The 18,690-nt window shown below is 36.0% G+C and overlaps 1 protein-coding gene across 26 annotated transcripts in view; it reads left to right on the top strand.

The window, feature by feature from the left end:
- Positions 1–18,690, top strand: part of SUPT20H (SPT20 homolog, SAGA complex component) — a gene marked incomplete at its 3' end in the record, with an annotated part of 39,210 nt that overhangs the window by 9,246 nt on the left and 11,274 nt on the right. For 8 of the 26 annotated variants that reach the window (XM_082365349.1, XM_082365365.1, XM_082365366.1 and 5 more), the window contains 15 exons: positions 220–349; positions 1,339–1,442; positions 3,861–3,977; positions 4,100–4,153; positions 6,354–6,493; positions 8,283–8,439; positions 8,547–8,603; positions 11,443–11,514; positions 12,660–12,817; positions 14,313–14,339; positions 14,907–14,939; positions 15,507–15,624; positions 16,177–16,279; positions 16,413–16,571; positions 18,295–18,601. In XM_082365349.1, the coding sequence (XP_082221475.1) occupies positions 220–349; positions 1,339–1,442; positions 3,861–3,977; positions 4,100–4,153; positions 6,354–6,493; positions 8,283–8,439; positions 8,547–8,603; positions 11,443–11,514; positions 12,660–12,817; positions 14,313–14,339; positions 14,907–14,939; positions 15,507–15,624; positions 16,177–16,279; positions 16,413–16,571; positions 18,295–18,601 (1,736 nt within the window). Of the gene's footprint in view, positions 1–219; positions 350–1,338; positions 1,443–3,860; positions 3,978–4,099; positions 4,154–6,353; positions 6,494–8,282; positions 8,440–8,546; positions 8,604–11,442; positions 11,515–12,659; positions 12,818–14,312; positions 14,340–14,906; positions 14,940–15,506; positions 15,625–16,176; positions 16,280–16,412; positions 16,583–18,294; positions 18,602–18,690 lie in introns of those variants that run through there. The other 18 variants (XM_082365368.1, XM_082365352.1, XM_082365351.1 and 15 more) reach the window with 10 other exon arrangements.

Here is an 18,690-nt window from a genome sequence, read left to right as displayed (position 1 = left end):
CAGGTACATATTTTGTATTTAAGTGTGTTTATTTTATATATAGATCACTAGTTTTTCTTTGTGATATTAATTCATTTGCCTAAAACATAGTAATAGATCAAAATTAAGTTTACACAGATGTGGAAGGAGCATCAAAGATTAACTCAGGTCTGATTTTATTAAATGATTGCATTCTTTGTTATGCTGGATTATTTTCATGACCTCTGCCTCTTTTTAAAGCAGAAATTAAGAAGAAATGTGAACTTGTTAGAGAAGCTTGTTATGCAGGAGACATTGTCATGTTTAGTGGTCAACCTATACCCAGGAAATGAGGGATATTCTCTGATGCTCAGGGGAAAAAATGGATCAGGTAAGAACTTCCAGAGGGCAGCAGCCACGAAAATCCCTCTGCTAGGCGGGATGTGCTGTCTTTTAGAAGTAGCTTCTTAACCTTCAGATCAGTGATGACTTGATAAAAGAAGACTTTGATTCCAAATTGTTCTCTTTATGGTGTTTTGTTAGAATATTAGAAGTTACCTCTGGTATGATTAGCCTTCCGGAATTTGAGAAGTATTCTGACTGAGGTCTTTGAAGTTAAATTATAAAAGACATAATTTTAAAATACTTGTCAAAATTTCCTTTCGTTCTGTTGCTATTTATATATTTAAGATAGCATCAGGTGTTTTAAGGTATGTTTTTCTTCTGTGCTTTGAATATACTTTGAGTCTGAAGCTTTCAAAGTTAAGCAGATTCACTGCCTTTTGAATAGTTTTCAACATTTTATTCCTATTAATGTGAATATGAAAATAGAGTTTTAAAATATAAATACTCTTAGATTTCACTAAAGAGGCATTTAAATTTTGATACAGTGATGATACTATGAGTTCTACAAGGAACTTACCTAGTTAAGAATTTTTTCTTGTGTTGGTTGTTAATTGTATAACACCAAGAGAATTTTGGTCTATAAGTAGTCATTTTTCGGAAGTGATACCAGATTATCACTCTGACTTCCAGATTAGATTAAGCAATCTTCAAGGAACTTTTTAGTTAACAGATGTTGGAATTTTATCGTATTCTGCTTACTATACTGCTGGCTGTGATTTGTACTGTGATTGTTGTGCCAGACGTTTTTCCATAGTATATTAGGTGTTTTCTCCTTTCTGCTCTGAAACTGTGTATAGTTTATCAAGTTTTTTAGCAATATATAAGGTGATTTATTTTTGAGACTTAAATAAAGAAGGGCTTTAGGAGAGCTTTTGGCTTTATTCTTTTTATTTTTTATCAGAAGTTACTTAAATTATTACCTAGGCTTTTTGGTGAGGCTGATCACTTTCTGAAACTTTATGTTTTAAAATTAAGATTCTGAGACCATTCGACTGCCTTATGAAGAAGGGGAATTACTTGAATACTTGGATGCAGAAGAATTACCTCCTATTTTGGTTGATCTCCTAGAAAAATCTCAGGTACAAAATTTTTCTCTTTAAAATGTCCTTAGATTTGCCAGATATATGTTGTTTTGTGATGAAGGGTATTTAGTTGTATTCTCACTAGTGCATGGAACATGAAATGAGACATTGCACATAGCTATATGAAAATTGGTTTATTGTGGAATATTTATTCTTTAGGCTGTACTGAAATGTATAGATTTAGTTGATTCTTCTAAAATTGCTATAACAATTAACTCATCCACTGGAAATCTCCCTATAGCTACAATCAAGAAATTTTGGAAAAAACTGCTTACTTTCTTGGCTTTCCAGCCATACTGTGGTAGTTTACTGAGGAAAAAGAAGCCATCAGATGGGAACTCCCATTTCCTCCCAGCATCCCCACATCTCTGTCCACATTTTCTGCCTGCCTTCCTGTTAAAATGGATGAAATAAGCTGTTCCTAAGGCATCTTCTCCACTTTATGTTCTGGATCCTTCTCCTCCTTCTCAAGGTCTTGCAGCTTTAACCTGCCTCTCTTCTATTATCTGTTTTCCTCTCTCTAGTAAAGAATATAAGCATATTGTACCATCTCTCAACTTCTAAGAAAATCCTTTCCTGTTCTCACCTTAGTTGGTCTCTTAGCAAAGTTCAGTGTAAATAACTACTTCCTCCTTGAAACACCCTTCTTTCAGCTTCTGAGACATCACCTTCCTGGTTTTTCTCTTCCCTCTAGTCTTTCAGTCTTTTTTGCTGTCATCTCTTTTCCCCCATAAATATGTTCAGGGTTCAGTCCTAGGGATTCTGTTCTTTAGTAACACCCTCTCCCTGGATGATCTCAAACAGCTTAATGAGTTTAAAAAAATGACAGTTAATCCCTTGCTTATCTCTCTTACAATGACCATCCCACCAAGCTCCAAACATACATATTTACTGGGATATAGATTAGGTTCTTCAGACTTACCATGACAAAACGGAGCTTTTTATTTTTACCTCCCAAACCAGTTCTATTACCAGTCTTTCCAATCTGACAGATAACTATACTCTCACCTTTCACATTCAGTCCACCAGCAAGTGTCAGCTGTACCTTCAAAATACATGGTCATGACCTTCTATAGTTACCTTTCTGAACTTCCTGTTTTCATTCTAGAACCCTAGAAATCAGTTTTCCACAGACAACCAGATTAAGCTTACAAAACAAAAACAGAAAACAACAACAACACAGTTCCCTGTTTGAAGTTCTCCAGTGTCCTCTCAGTGTACAAAACCCCTGCCTTTCTGTTTGTCTTCACCTCCTGGTTCTCATCCCCACTCACTACACTCGAGCCATCTGTGGCTTCTTGCCATATTAAAACACACCAAGCTTATACCTATCTTATTCATCTGCTCATCTGTCCCAGATGTCTGACCCTTTATTGTGATTCAGGTCTCAGCTGAAAATTACTCCCTCAGAGAGTTCTGTCTGAGCACACAGTCTAAATTAAGCCCCTCCCTATTTTATTTCCTCTGTAGCATTCACTGTCTCAAGTTACCTTTTTTATTTGTTTACATGTTTATTGCCTGTCTTACCACACTGAGAGCAAGTATCTCACCACTCTTATCTATGAAGCTTCTTGGATAGTGTGTGACACACAGTTCGCATTGTAGTGGCTCAGTAAATGTTGGTTAAAAAGCATGAGCATAATAATGACTGACAACATGGAGGTCACAGTACCCACTAAGAGTTAAGAATGGTGAAAACACAATACCATAAGCGACTGTGGCAAGTGATAATTAGCAAGACTTGAGTGACAGAGATTCTTACCTTTGGACTTAGAAAAAGGACAAAAAAACAGTATCTTTAACAGAGATTATTATTTGAATTAATGTTAGCTTCCTTCCTCTTATTAGTAAAGCCTATCTTCTGGAAATTTTAGCAGAGCAAATATAGCAGTTGTGTCTGTAAGCTGAAACTCTGGCATGGTTATTGACAATTTATAACAATGACAAGGTTAGCAGAGCACAACAGTGAGCCAGTGAGTGTCAAGAAGAAGAGCAGGGACTTCCGTCCTGGCGGTCCAGTGGTTGAGACTCCACACTCCCAGTGCAGGGGATGCGGGTTCGATCTCTGGTCAGGGGACTAAGATCCCGCAAGCCTCATGGCACGGCCAAAAAAAGAAAAAAAAGAACAGCGATACCAGTGGTCTGTAACATTAACAGTATACAAATGCCAGATGTCATTCTATTACTAGGAAACAGTTAAACAGTGTTAAACTGCTTCTTAAGTCATGATGAACATAAACAGTTGCTTTTAAAGGGTTTATATGGTGGTAAATCCACCAAGGAATTCCATTTAAGAGTATGTGAGTGGTCAGAAACATTACATAAGAATGTAAAGAACCTGAAACATTCAATATAAACCCACTTATTTAGGCTTTTGAAAAATGACATCTACTTATATGTTTTCACTCAAAACAGGTTAATATTTTTCACTGTGGATGTGTCATAGCAGAAATACGTGACTACAGGCAGTCCAGTAACATGAAATCTCCTGGTTACCAAAGTAGGCACATTCTCTTACGTCCAACAATGCAGGTAAGGAATGTTTAATTAAGAAGTATTATTTCAGATTTTATTTGGAGTTTTACTTATTAAATGTCTTCATGTTTGTATGCCTATATACATTAATATGTTTTTTTAACTTTTATTTATTCTAGACTTTAATCTGTGATGTACATTCAATAACAAGTGATAACCATAAATGGACCCAGGTTAGTTCTGTTTTTTAATCCCAAACAGTAATATATAGGATGAAACAATATTTACTAAGTTAAGCAAAAGATATTTTCTGCTCGTAATTTTATTTATGAGTAAAGTTTGGGATTGATTTATGAGCTTTAGAAGTTAAGGGTCTCTACAAAGATGCAGTAATCCTTCAAGGAACTAAAACAGTTCAGTCCCAGTTGCTTTTAGGGCATCGTATAATAGGGTGAGGCTGACCTCTCCCAATGTGAAACATAGTTTTGTATCCCCTCTCACACAGAATGTTTTGTTGTGGATACAAATAGATGCTGATTTTCTGTCATCTAGGGCTCTAAAGCAGACCTAGCTGTCGTTTTGCCATCGTACTGGTTGTAGCCCTAGGGGACCTCTTACCCGGGGAATAGCCAGTTAGTCCTCCAGTGCTGGCTCAGGATATGTGAGGTGCCCGCTCACAAGAGTGTTCACTTATTTTTCTGTTACTGTAAAGAGGTGTAGTTAAACTAAAGAAAATATTAATGAGAATTATTCTAGCTGTGAAATATGATTATAAAATAAGATTCAGTTCATCAGTAACTATCAAGTGTTGTGTTGTAGTTTGGGCTGTAATCTTTTTGTTTACAAGAAGGTTAAAAGCTATTAAAAGAACATTCAAAAACAAACTCACTGGTCATCATTGGAGGTTCTTAGGGCATTGATTTCTTACTCTGAAGATTGGTAAATAATGGGAGAGACCAAAGCCTTTATTCTGCCTTTTCAAGGAAAATTCCTTAGAAAAATTTCAGCTAACAAGTGTAAAAGAAATGATAGACTTTTTAAAATGTCATCAACTTGGAAGTCTTAATGAATTAATGAATCTAGATGGCTGTATTTCTTAGATGTGAAAAACCTATAGTCTGACTAAACCCTCTGGTGTAAAAGTGGGACAGTCAATCCTTGTGTGCCTCCTTGCGTGGCGGACGAGAAAGTATACAGTAGTACTGTTGAAGAGCTCTTGTTTAAAAAATAGAACCTTAATTTAAATCAAGCCTCTACATCTAACCAACAGTTTAAAAGTAATTTATGGAGTAAGAGAAACCATTAAATGACATGGATGAGGAAGCAACCAGCCAGACCCAGTTAAATGATACCCTGAGGAAGCAGTTGCTCAAATCCCAACAAATCAGTTGCATGAGAAAAGAAAAAAAGATGGGGGAAGAGATGATCGTTACAGAATATTTTTTTAAAAATGTTTGAGAGATAAAAACCGAATGCAATGTGTAGGCCTTGTTTGAGTTCAAACTCAAACAAACCAACTAAGAATACACTTTTGAGATAATGGGAATTTATCTAGGCTGGATATTAGAGGTCCTTAGCAGTTAGCAGCGTGTCCTGAAGGATTTTTCAGTTGAAATAATACAACGTCGAAAATGTATTTAAAATCACTCCAGGAAAACAAAGAAAAACAAAAAAAAAAGAGGGGCAGTTGTTAAATAAAATTGGGTGTTGGTACATGGGTGTCATTATATTTCTGTTTTGTGTATTTTTGAAAATTTCCATAATAAGTTGAATAGACCTAGTGAAAGAAGCAATGTTTCTTTTTTGCAAAATTTTTTATTCAGCAGTAATTGATTCATTTGACTTTTTAAAAATTTAGTTAATAGCCATTAAAATATTTCAGAGTTTAAGCAAAAAAAAAAAAAGAAAAAATAGGATTCAGTAAAGTAAGTTAAATGATACTGGTAAAAAGCCTGTATAAACTTTGGAATTGGTGTATATAGTTTATACAGTATTAGTGGAGTCATTTTTATTCTTGTAATGAAGTTAAGCTGAGTATAGAATGGGACTGTTATCTCAATTAGTGAAAGTGCTATCATCTATCTTGGTCCTGTAAGCTTTGTGGGGACAGAGGATTTTATCTGTTTTCTTCATGATTTATTCCCCCCATCTAGAACAGTGTCTTACACATTGTAGGTGCTTAGTAAATATTTGTTGGGCTAATGGATAGGCATTCTTATAATTTGACCACCTTGTACCAATTACTGAATTTCCATTAGTAGTTTCATTATGCTGTCAGGTTTCTAAAGTTTACACACTTAGGTTGGAACTTGAAATACTGTATTTTACTGTACTCCTTAGCAGAAATATTCCAAGGAATATCTCTAGATTAAGTGATACGTATGATTTGAAAATCTTAAATCTGTTATTGATATATGATCTTACATATTTCAGGAAGACAAACTTTTGCTTGAGAGCCAACTGATTCTAGCTACAGCTGAACCACTGTGTCTTGATCCTTCTGTAGCTGTAACCTGCACTGCGAACAGGCTGCTCTATAACAAGCAAAAGATGAACACGCACCCAATGAAACGGTAATTACCTTTGTGGAAGGATAAACCAAAAGAGAGCTAGAGCGGTACCTCTAAATTTTGCCATTTATGGTATCTTTTCCCTTTAAAGAGTAAAAGTACTCTGATTTTTTTTTTTTTTAAACATTTATTTGTTTATTTATTTGGTTGTGCTGGGTCTTAGTTGTGGCTCGCCAGCTCCTTGGATGTGGCTCACCAGCTGCTTAGTTGCACCACGCGGGCTCCTTAGTTGTGGCATGCACACTCTTGGTTGCAGCATGCATGTGGGATGTAGTTTCCTGACCAGGGATCAAACCTGGGCCCCCTGCATTGGGAGTGTGGAGTCTTAACCACTGTGCCACCAGGGAAGTCCTTGATTTTTTTAAAATTGGATTTTTAATTGTCTTTAAATACTTTTATTGTGTAAGAATTAGGATTTTTTTAATATGTACTCTGCTTTATATTGAAGTGATGCATTTTCTGCATTCTTTTGAAGAACAAACTACCTATAAATTCAGAGTTTGTTCACCAAAAAGATAGAAATTCTGAGAAGAGACAGGTATGAGCAGAAAGAATAATTTATCACTTGCTAATACCAGTTGAATTTTTGTTAATATTACCTTTAAAGATACAACTTATAACTTCTTTTAGAGATCTGGGAAAATGATCACAGTTTGAGAAGTCAGTTTCTAACTAAATGCCTTTTTATAACATGGTAATTTGTCTTAGAATGTTTTAGCTATCTCTTCTAGTTAATAAAGTAAAAGAATGCATATTAATTTGGTCTGCAGTTATAGTAGGCTCATCATTAAGTTATCTTCGCATAATTGTTTGAGTTGCCCACTTTGGATCTTCTTCAAGTTTGATGGGGCTGAAATAACCTACCCATTTTCTAAATTCCCTGCTTTACTACTGAAATAATATATTCTGGGGAAAAGGTGCGGCCTTGGAAATAGTGAAATAAGTCCATATAGTATCTATTAGCAGTCCTATAAAGTCTCCTAGTATCTCTGTCCACATCTCTCCACGCCCACTGCCAGTGCCTTAAGCCAAGCCACCATCATCTTCATCTTAACTTCTGCAATAAAATCCTTCCTAACTGGTCTTCCTACTTCACCTTCGCTCGCTTCTGGTCTGTTCGCCATGTAAGCAAACCACAGTAATGTTTTGAAAACCTCAAAGCCGACCATGCCACCACTTGATTAAATTCCTCTAAAACCATCCCATTGTACTTCACATTCAGTCTAAACGCATTATCATTCATCTGCAAGGCCCCTGCCTTGCTCTTTGACCTCATCTCCCATTGTGTGGACCCTGATGCTCTAGTCCTACCTACATTTTTCTGTTTTAAAAATAAGCCAACTTTGTTCCTGCCTCAGCACCTTTTAAAATTCTCTCTCTCTGCTTCAACTGTTCCTTCCCTGATCTTTCCACAGCTTGTTCCTTCTTGTCATGTCTCAGCTCACGCATCATTTCTTCAGAGTCCTTCCCTTCCCTAATGTTGCCCTCTCTATCACGTATTCACCACAGTACCCTGGTTTTTCTCCTACTGCTTATTGTTATCTGGAATGATCTGACCTGTTTACTTGTTTATGTATGTCTTCACTTCTGGACTGTCAGCTCCGTGGTAGCAGGAATTTTGTTAGTCTTGTCCATTTTTATTTCACCAGTGCCTAGAACATTCCTTGGCAAGTGACAGTGTTCTACAGATATTTGTGATTTAATTACACATTTAACACCTACTAATTTAAACCATGTTTATTCTGGGTTTCTTGTATTAGCTTTGTGTAGTTCTAATCTCTTAATATTTCAGGTGTTTCAAGAGATATTCCAGGTCCTCTCTGAATCGGCAGCAGGATCTGTCTCATTGTCCACCTCCTCCTCAGCTAAAATTACTTGATTTCTTACAAAAGAGAAAGGAAAGAAAAGCAGGTCAGCATTATGACCTCAAAATTTCTAAAGCAGGAAACGTAAGTATATATTTCTAAATATATATATATATATATATATAATGCCAAATGCCTTGCCTTATTTTCAGTGTTCAGTGTATTTATTTATACTCTTTTTAATTTTTTAGTGTGTAGATATGTGGAAACGGAGTCCCTGTAATTTGGCCATACCTTCTGAAGTGGATGTAAGTCAGTGCATGAATTGCACGTCCTTTCATGTAAGGTTCCTAAGTTTGACTAATGGTAGCTTAAACTTCGGGAAAACAAAGACTCTTACTACTTCTTTTTTTATTTTATTTATTTATTTTATTGAATGAAAGATTCTTTAAATTATGTAGTGCTTTACAGTTTTCAAAAGTTTCACACAGGTGATTTTATATAATCCCATAATAACCCTTTTTTTCCCCATTAGCCCTATATTGCCCCTCCCCCCTTCCTTTTCCCCACTGGTAACCACTGGTTCATTCTCTCTATTTGTGCTAAGACTCTTCTTAAGTCAATTGATCATTTTCAGAAGCTATTCTTCTTTCACATTAACTTGTCTAAAAATGTAACTCCTTAATATATGTCTGTGTTTAGAGCAGGGATAATAACCAAAGTATTTCAAAATGTGTAAAAAGATGGTACATATTACATAATATGCATAAAATGACTCTGATTTTTTTCATAATATTTCATCATAATTTCCTGATAATGCTTCTTTTCTCACTGGCTGAATTTAAAAATTAATAATATTGGAGCAGTAGCCAAGATTAGGAACCTTGGGTGGTATTCTTTGCTGGCCCATGAAACACATGAAGTATAAATGAGCAAAGACAGGAAAGAGATTTTTTTTTTTTTTTTTTTTTTTTTTATTTATTTATGGCTGTACTGGGTCTTCGTTTCTGTGCTAGGGCTTTCTCCAGTTGCGGCAAGCGGGGGCCACTCTTCATCGCGGTGTGCGGGCCTCTCACTATCGCGGCCTGTCTTGTTGCGGAGCACAGGCTCCAGACGCGCAGGCTCAGTAGTTGTGGCTCACGGGCCTAGTTGCTCCACGGCATGTGGGATCTTCCCAGACCAGGGCTCGAACCCGTGTCCCCTGCATCGGCAGGCAGATTCTCAACCGCTGCGCCACCAGGGAAGCCCAGGAAAGAGATCTTTTGATGGGAGGTCCCATATTTCTTTTGTTTCCCCATTTCTCCTATTTTTATTATTCACTCAATTCTTTAGAATTGCTCAGTTATTTTTACAGATGTTTGCTCTGTGCATCCTTCCCAGGCTAGCACATGTATAATTCTTACTACCTTTGATTTTTAAAAAACTGTCAGAAGCATCAGAACTACACTGTATATGCGGCTCAAGAGAGTAAGCCACATCATCTTTCAGTAACTTATGCGCCCCTCAAGGAACGTGGCCTGAGAAGAGATGTTTAGTGTAAATACCAAAAGTGTGGAATTTAGCTTCGGAGGGCAGTCTGGATATTTAAGCAGGGCTTCCCAAACCTTAATGTACGTAAGAATCACATGGGTTGCTTGTTAAAATGCAGGTTCCAGTTCAACAAGTCTGGGCTAGGGCCTGAGATCCTATAATACTGAAAAGCTCCTAGGTTGGTGGCACTGGAGTCCACAGACCATGCCTTGAGTTAGCAAAGCCCTAATAAAAAGTTTCTCAGCCTAACTCGATCAGTTGAAGCATCTAGGATACCAGTTAAACATACACATTTAAACCCTCACTTCAGACCTGCTTACTGAATCAGGTCTCCAGGGGAGGGATATGGGAATCTGAATTTTTACCAGATGCCCAAGTGAATCTGTTACTCTTAGAATCATGGTTACCAGGAGGATGAGAACTTTTGGTTCACACAGACTGCTAGGAGATACATGGAATATACGGTTCAAGTCTGACTAGAAAATGGAAAAGATTTACAAAAATTTTTACCAATTTTAATGTAACTTCCCTAGTCTCTTCCTAGTTTTGTCCACACTGTTACATGACAATTCCTCTTCCATTAAAGACCCAGCCAAAGGAAATGATCCAGATCCTGGTCCTAATCACCTCTCTGACATCCCAGTTTTCCTAAAAGTCAAATGTGATATCACCTTACGGAGCATAAAGAAGAGGCACTGTCCAAAACAGCAGCTGTGTTTATTACATTTATTTAATGGCAAAAGAGATTCTCATTTCCTTTTGTTTGTAAAAACCAGTTGGTCTAATTGAATATATACCAGGAGAATTTTAAACTACTTAAGCATAAGTAGTTGGTGTTATTAGCGATTCAGGAATTCTTGTGCTAAAAAGTATAGTAACCGAAAGTGGGGTCCGGCTGCTCACCACTCAAAAGCCAGTAAAGAGGCCAGGTTGGTGGAAAGGAAAGTTTGCTTTATTTTGGATGCCAGCAGCTGTGGGGGTGACCAGACGCCTGTCCAAATGCCGACTCCCCCTCCTGACAATCAGGGAGCAAGAGCTTCTGTACACGGAGGGAGGGGGGGCTACCTGCAGAAACAGTACAGTCAGCTCTGACAGTCGTCTTGAAATAGGTCATCAGTGGTCTGACCAGCATCATCTCGATTGTTGTAGGGACAGTTAATCTTCACTTCTAGGATCAGTTTGTTCCCAGTTCTTTGAGGTCAGTTCTCGGAATCGTGGCAGCTTATGTCATGGCTACAGCCTGGTCGTCATGTAGTTAACTTCTTCTGCCTGGTGGGGTTACAGTATCTACAAGACAGCTCACAGGATAGGGCTCAGAGTATTATCTGTAGCCCTTGAGGAGGAACTAAAGGTCCTTCCTTGACTTTGTTCCATGACTAAACTATTATTATTTGGTCTCCTTGACTGTTTTCCTTTGTTTCTGCATTTTCTCAATTCTCTGATTAAACTTATTCTTTGGCTAAAGGTTTTCCACAGACAAAAGCAGGGGGGCGGCGGGGGGGGGGGTTGGGGAAGGGTCCTGCCCCATTTCAGTGTATTGTGTTGTTACTTAGGTTTTTTTCTTTGGTCATAGTACTGATTTCATGATATCTGATGTCTCTTGATTTGATTGCTTAGGTGGAAAAATATGCCAAAGTGGAAAAATCTATCAAATCTGATGACTCACAACCAACAGTCTGGCCAGCCCATGTAAGCAACCATTGCAGTCTCCATTTCTAATGATGCTGTTTCTAATCTGGGATCTGAATTTATTAGACATAAAGTACAGTAGCCTTTATTTTGGAATCTTCTTTTGTTTGTTTTTTTTAAGAACTTTCTGGGAGTTCAGTGAATTAAAAAAAGGAACAACGATTTAGTTTTGTTTTTCATAAAATACGGTTTCCATTTCTAAGGACAATTTTAATGCATAACTGCATTTTTACTTTTGTTTTGGTCCCCTATTGGTAGTTCTGATTTGTTTTCTGTTTCAAATTAATAATTAGTAAGTTATTCTAGGGATATCTTTACAGAGAAATGTTTTGTGTATGTTTCTCTAATTGCAGTGACTTCTTAAAGGCATATTTAATTATGTGGCATAATTAATAGGCATAATTAATTATGTGAATCTAGGAGTGAAATGAGAGTTGTTTGTTTTTTTTTTTTTAATTTCTTTTTGGCTGTGTCGGGTCTTAGTTGGCAACACGCGGGGTCTTCGTTGTGGCATGCAGGATCTTTCGTTGCAGCACACGGGCTTCTCTCTAGTTGCGGCGTGCGGGTTTTCTCGCTCTAGTTGTGGTGCGTGGGTTCTGTAGTTAGAGCGCGTGGGCTCTGTAGTTTGTAGCATGCGGGCTCAGTAGTTGTGGTGCATGGGCTTAGTTGCCCCGTAACATGTAGGATCTTAGTTCCCCAACCAGGGATCAAACCCGCATTCCCTGCATTGGAAGGCGGATTCTTTACCACAGGACCACGAGGGAAGTCCCATGAGAGACATTTGGTATGTGCAGTAGCAAAAAGACTAATGACAAATAGAAACAGGTTTGCTTTTGAAAGTTTTATCCTTTTAGTATTTAATATTTGCATTCATATGTTCAGTATATGAAATTCTGACATTTCACTAGGGCTTCGTTAACTTAATATCCCATTGAAACTCTTGTTCCTAAAGTACCATGTTGAAAAAAGAATCCTGGGCTTCTTTCCCTTAGGCTTTTTTCTTTTAAATAGGTCTAAGGACTATGTTCCATGTGTCTTTTTATTGCAAGCTGCAAGTTAGTGTGTTATTTACTCCTGATTTGTGTTAATTTTGACTATGTATTTACTGGAGAAGGTTTTTACTTGGGATGCTCGGTCTTTTTCAGGATGTAAAAGATGACTATATATTTGAATGTGAAGCTGGTAATCCATATCAGAAAACAAAGCTGACCATTTTGCAGTCACTTGGTGATCCACTTTACTATGGTAAAATACAGCCATGTAAAGAAGATGAAGAGAATGACAGTCAGATGTCTCCATCCCAGTGAGTTCTGTTAAATACAGGCAGTTGACAAAATAAGCCATCAGAATGTATTTAGCAACTACTGATGAACTATTAGTGAATAAAAGTTTCCCTGTTTTGTTAGTTAAATACTCCAGTTAGATTTGGCAGCAGACCTAAGTAAACTTAAATTGTAGTTACCATGCTGTCCAAGAGTTCTTTAAAATAATAATTTCTTTAAAAAAAAAAAAACTGTGCTGTAAATTATTCTTATATTTGCTTTGAAAGATATGCCTGTGATATCCCTCTTGGTATATTTATGTGTTGCCACTTATGACTTTAACCTCTCTGTGAGCATGAAGTGCTTCCAGGCAATAATTTGTTTAAATGGGAAGCAAGTTTACTGTAAATTAAATGTAAAAGCTGTTAAAAATGCTTGATATTTCAGCACTGCCTGTAAGGACACAGACTCAGTGCTTAACGTAGTTACTGGCTCTAGAAATACATATATAGTTGTCCCTTGGTATCCACAGGGGATTGGTTCCAGGACCCCCTTGGATACCAAAATCTGCAGATGCTCAAGTCTCTTATATCAAAATGGTGTCGTGTTTGCAACCTCTGTACATCCCTCCCATGTACTTTATCTGGGTTACTTATAATACCTAATACAGTGTAAATGCTATGTAAATAAGTAATAAATACAATTTAAATGTTACGTAAATAGTTGCCAGCTTGTGGCAAATTCAAGTTTTGCTTTTTGGGACTTCTCTGGAATGTTTTCCCCCCAAGTATTTTCAATCCATGGTGGTTGAATCTGGGGATGCAGAATCCGCAGATATAGAGGGCCAACTGAAGTTGATATTCCTAAACTTACGGGCTACATGTATTTACTACAAGGTACCAGTATTTAGTTTTGTTTCCTTGTTAGTTTTATTATTAGTTCTGCTTTTTAATCAAGTCGATGCTGTTTTGAAAAGAAGGAAAAATAAAGAGAACCTCAGCAGAAAAAAGCAGGGGCCAGCCAGCTCTATGTTAAATCCTTACAAAATACTAATTGAAACTACGGCAGAAAAATGGATTTTAAAGAGTAACCTCACCAATACCTAAGTAAAAGTCAATGGGAGGAAACAGCAGTCAGGGAATCCTCAGCTAATTTTTTCACATTAGCAGTTTTTATTTTTGTATGCTAAGTAGAAAAATCAGATATTTTGATTAGCTGTATTTTGTAGTCTTCTGTTTAAAGATACACATTGGTCATTTTAAATAGTTATTAACTTTTCTCAAACACAAGGGCATATGTTCTCTCATTAAAAAAAAAAAAATTGTTCAAAAAGCCAACTGATTAGATTTGTTTGACAAGAAGAGAATTGAATTTTTTGCCTTTTACATCAGGACGTTGCTGCAGAAATGCTGCATGGTTTATTACCTTCTAGTCCTTCTCCCATATTCATAAATTACTTGATTTAATAGCTATGAAGTCAAAGTTTGAGCTGCATTAACCAAGTTTTTTCTTTTTTTTTTACATTTTATATTTCAGCTTCTCCACAGATGATCATTCAAATTGGTAATTAAAAAATAAACAAACTCACTATTTTAATATGTTAAGAAATCATATAAATGTCAGACTCTTTTAAGACTTGATAAAGACTTTTTATTTAAATTGGCGATAAACCATCTTCCTTGTCTAAAATATATTCTAAGGTCCTGCTATGTAGACATTAATAATGTCTTCCAAAATCAAAGGTTAAAGTGAGAGGAAGACCAAAGGCCTTGTACACGGTAGTTCAGTGAATATTGCTGTAGGACAGACACTTGTAAGGGTGTATAGCACTTGGTAGCTTTCAGCCCAGATTTTGTTTTGAAACATAGGTTTTCTGCCAAAGTAAATCTCCTTTCAATTAAATCAGCCAACTTATTCACAGAATTATTTTGTAATGCATGCAAAACTTGGTCATTGCTTCCTATTTTTTAATGTATTTTAAAATTTTTGTTTTCATGATATCTTGGTAGATTTTAATTCAATTTATAAAATTACTGTCACTAAAATATGGAAGTCTTCAAAAGTAATCTCAGGGCTTCTTAAAACAAGTCTATCTAATACTTTTCTCTTCTTTTTTAAAAAACAATTTAGGTTCATTATTGGATCAAAGACTGATGCTGAGAGGTAAAAATATTTGCATCTTTATTTGTGATCTGGATGGATATGATAAACTTCACTCCTGTAGGGTAGAGACTACTCCATTCGAAGTCAAAGCTTTGATTTTAATTATGCCTAGGTATTACTAGGATTTTTAAATAGAATTAGGAAAATAACAATTAAAAGGATAATGTTTAAAATGTAGCTTTATTTTAAATAAGAGAAGTTAGATATATCTACAGTAGCTAAGGAAAATGATTTCTAGGTAACAGTTTAATCAGAATATAAGTGAGAGTCAATGGGTAGTTCTTTTGGCTACTTATTGGTGAAATAATCCCTGTAATTTCTGTATTAGAGACAAGATACTGAAAGTATCTTTAGATTGTTAATTAGCAAAATGTTTTCAGCATTAGCTTGTCATTGAAAATATTAGAAGAATGTGCTTTTATCAAAGATAAATTGTCTAATTTTAATTTTTGTGTTATTTTTGATAGAACTTGTTTCATTAACAGTTACTATTCATTTCCTATGTAGTAAATTTATGTTTAAAATAGAGTTAGCTAATCATTACCTGTTTTCCCCCTAATATTTCAGAGTAGTCAGTCAGTACCAGGAACTGGTCCAGAACGAAGCCAAATGTCCAGTGAAGATGTCGCATAGCTCCAGTGGCTCAGCGAGCTTGAGTCAGCCTTCGCCAGGGAAGGAAACAGAAGTGTGTTTGCTTAGCTTTTTTTGTACTGTTACTTTTTTCTGCCTAATTGTTCTCAAGGAATCAGAGAAATGTTAAGGGCTGTTTTATGAGGGATAGGGGTATTGTTTAGTTTTGGTTTTACTTTTAATTTTCTTTTTATTACTTTTTATGATTGAAACTTTCAAATGTACACAGAGGTAGAGCAAAAAGTGTAATGAACATCTGTGTATACTGATCACCCACCTGGCGTCAACAGTTACTGTTTTTCTGGAGACGATTTAAGGGTGAAGCTTTGCTGTCATCTTACTCTGCTCTTCTGCCTCAAACTTTCTCCCCACCTTATTACTCAGAAATCTTTCCTTCATCCTGTGTACACTGTAAGTTATCTCATGGATCTCCTTATGTGAAATTACATTTTTTTGAAACACCTGTAATACCCAATCTATAACCATTGAAAGTACATTGCAGTTTTTTAAACCGTGTTTTCATCCAGGAGTTATAATAGTGTTACTAATTTGTGAATTTCTGATTTGACCTTAATTTTAATGAGTATGCTTAATGTCACTGTCTTAGCAGCCTGAGACCCTGTCAGTTCAGTCTTCAGTACTGGGGAAGGGAGTAAAACATCGACCTCCACCCATCAAACTTCCCTCAAGCTCAGGAAATAGTTCCTCAGGTATCACATTCCTTAGTTTTTTGTAATCTAGAGTAAGAAACAACAGATGATCATAATCCAGTTACTCATATTTTGATTTACTCAGAATTTTAAATTGTAAATCTAGGAAACAACTTCTGTATTTTTCTTCTAGGTAACTATTTTACACCACAACAGGTCAGCAGCTTTCTTAAATCTCCAACTCCTCCTCCTGCTTCTAAGCCACCAAGTCTTTCTCGGAAGTCATCCATGGATCTCAGTCAAGTTAGCATGCTTTCTCCAGCTGCCCTGTCACCTGCCAGTTCATCACAAAGTGAGTCATAACCTAAATTCTTCATTAACTCTTCATAAGCTTTTGCATTAGTGTTTCTTAAGATGGCTCTTTTTGACCAGTGAAATAGTGAAATCTGAATGTACTGTCTACCCAAAATGTATAAGTTTTGAGAAGCTTCATGCCAATCTCTTGTTGACCGTATGTATTACATGTTTTGTAATTGTATTTGTTTTTCTGTATTTATGTATGCACCTCGTGTATACCTTTCTTATAGACTTGCAACCTACACATCTCCTGAAAAAAATAATCTGGTAGTTAAATGTGGCAATAAGATTGCAAATTATTTTTTATTCCAGTGTACCCTTGGGCATTTTACATTTTATGTAAACTATGCAGCTGATACAGAAAAAAAGTCATAAGAGTTGTTGCTGCAGTCTTACCTTTGTAAATGTAAGAAGCCAACTAGTTCCAAGGTGGTGATACAGTAAACTGAAAGCCGATTTTTCAATAACACTCTTACACTCTTATAAATTGTTGTCAGTTACTAAAATGTGGGATGATCATAAAGCATCTGAAGATATTAAAATGTAATTTTTACTACTGAATACTTTTTTTTTTTTTAACATCAAGAAGAGTTATTCGAGAATTCTAGCGTTAGTTTTGGAGAATTTCTTCAGATTAGTAAATATCTGAGATATTTAGGTACCAACTTGCAAAAAAGCATTCCAGTTTTTTAGATTTTTTTAATAAATAACTAATGTGTGCTGAAAGTTTTAGTACACTGCACAGTGACAGGGTGGTCTTTGCATTAGATGTAAACATCTTCATCTTGATAGCTCAAAAGGTGTAATTTTTCTGCCTTCTTGTTTTGCACAAAGAAAAATTTATAAATTTCCTGAAAGTCTTATTCACACTTCTTATGTTGTGGGTATAGATTATGTTAATCTACTGCACACAGTTGTTACTTTAAGTAAGGGTTGAGTGACAGCTTCTGGACATTCACATTTCTTTCCTTTCTTTCTGCAGGACATGAAAGCTAAAAAAGAAAACACCTCAAGAGCTTTTGGTTTTATTTTTTTGGTTTTTGTTTTTTGTTTTTGTTTTTTTTTTAAAAAGTTGATAAACTGTGCATACTTCATTCACAACAGATTTTCTATACATTCTACATTTAAACAGAAGTACACAGTTACTGTTAAAGATGCAGTATTATCTCTCAAATATTTACTTTATTACTGTGTTTTGTAAAATTTGTTTGTTAGGATAAACTTGATGTGTTAGGATTTAAATATGTATATCTAGGTGCCAAATATGATTGTTAATCATATGTAATTTATTAAATATGTTCAGAGTTTATCTCAGACTGTTAACAGAAAATAAGCAATATTTCTAAGTGAAGTCCTAAATTAGTGAAATCGTAAATAACAAAAATTAATTTGAAGTCCTTTTAAACTTTATAAGCCAAAGGTAGCATGTAGGAAACTAACTTTTAAATGGGTGTTGTGGTAGAATACAAATGTATATTTTTACTGTTACTGTAATAGCATCTCTGATGGGATTTGTAGGTGATATACTGCATCCTTAATTGTAATTGAGTGTAGCAACACTCATGTATCATGTGTAGAAATTAACACTTGCAGTTAACTGCTTTAAAAAAAAAAACTGGAACAAATTGTCAGTGCTAAATAAGATTCCATTAACCTTATTTTAAAAAGGACTGGCCATTTATAACAAACTAGCAATTTTTATTTTTCTCAATGAGCAGGATCTGGAACTCCTAAGCCATCTACTCCTACACCAACCCCTTCATCGACCCCACACCCTCCTGATGCTCAGAGCTCAACTCCTATTACCCCTTCAGCTACCCCTACTCCCCAAGATTCAGGCTTCACCCCTCAGCCCACTTTGTTAACTCAGTTTGCTCAGCAGCAAAGGTCTCTGAGCCAGGCAATGCCTGTAACAACCATTCCTCTTTCCACCATGGTAACATCTATAACTACAGGAACCACGGCCACCCAAGTCATGGCAAACTCTGCTGGACTTAACTTCATCAATGTAGTGGGCTCTGTTTGGTAAGTTTGCATTGATGCCCTGATTTTTTTTTTAAGATACTGTAAGCAATCTAAAGAAATTCTTATTTGTGAAATTAAGAACAAATAGC

This window comes from Balaenoptera borealis, assembly GCF_965194805.1.
Source record: "Balaenoptera borealis genome assembly, chromosome: 18".
In the NCBI taxonomy this organism is placed as follows: domain Eukaryota; kingdom Metazoa; phylum Chordata; class Mammalia; order Artiodactyla; family Balaenopteridae; genus Balaenoptera; species Balaenoptera borealis.
The sequence above is the reverse complement of the archived record's forward strand: the minus strand, read 5'-3'. Positions and strand labels throughout refer to the sequence as shown.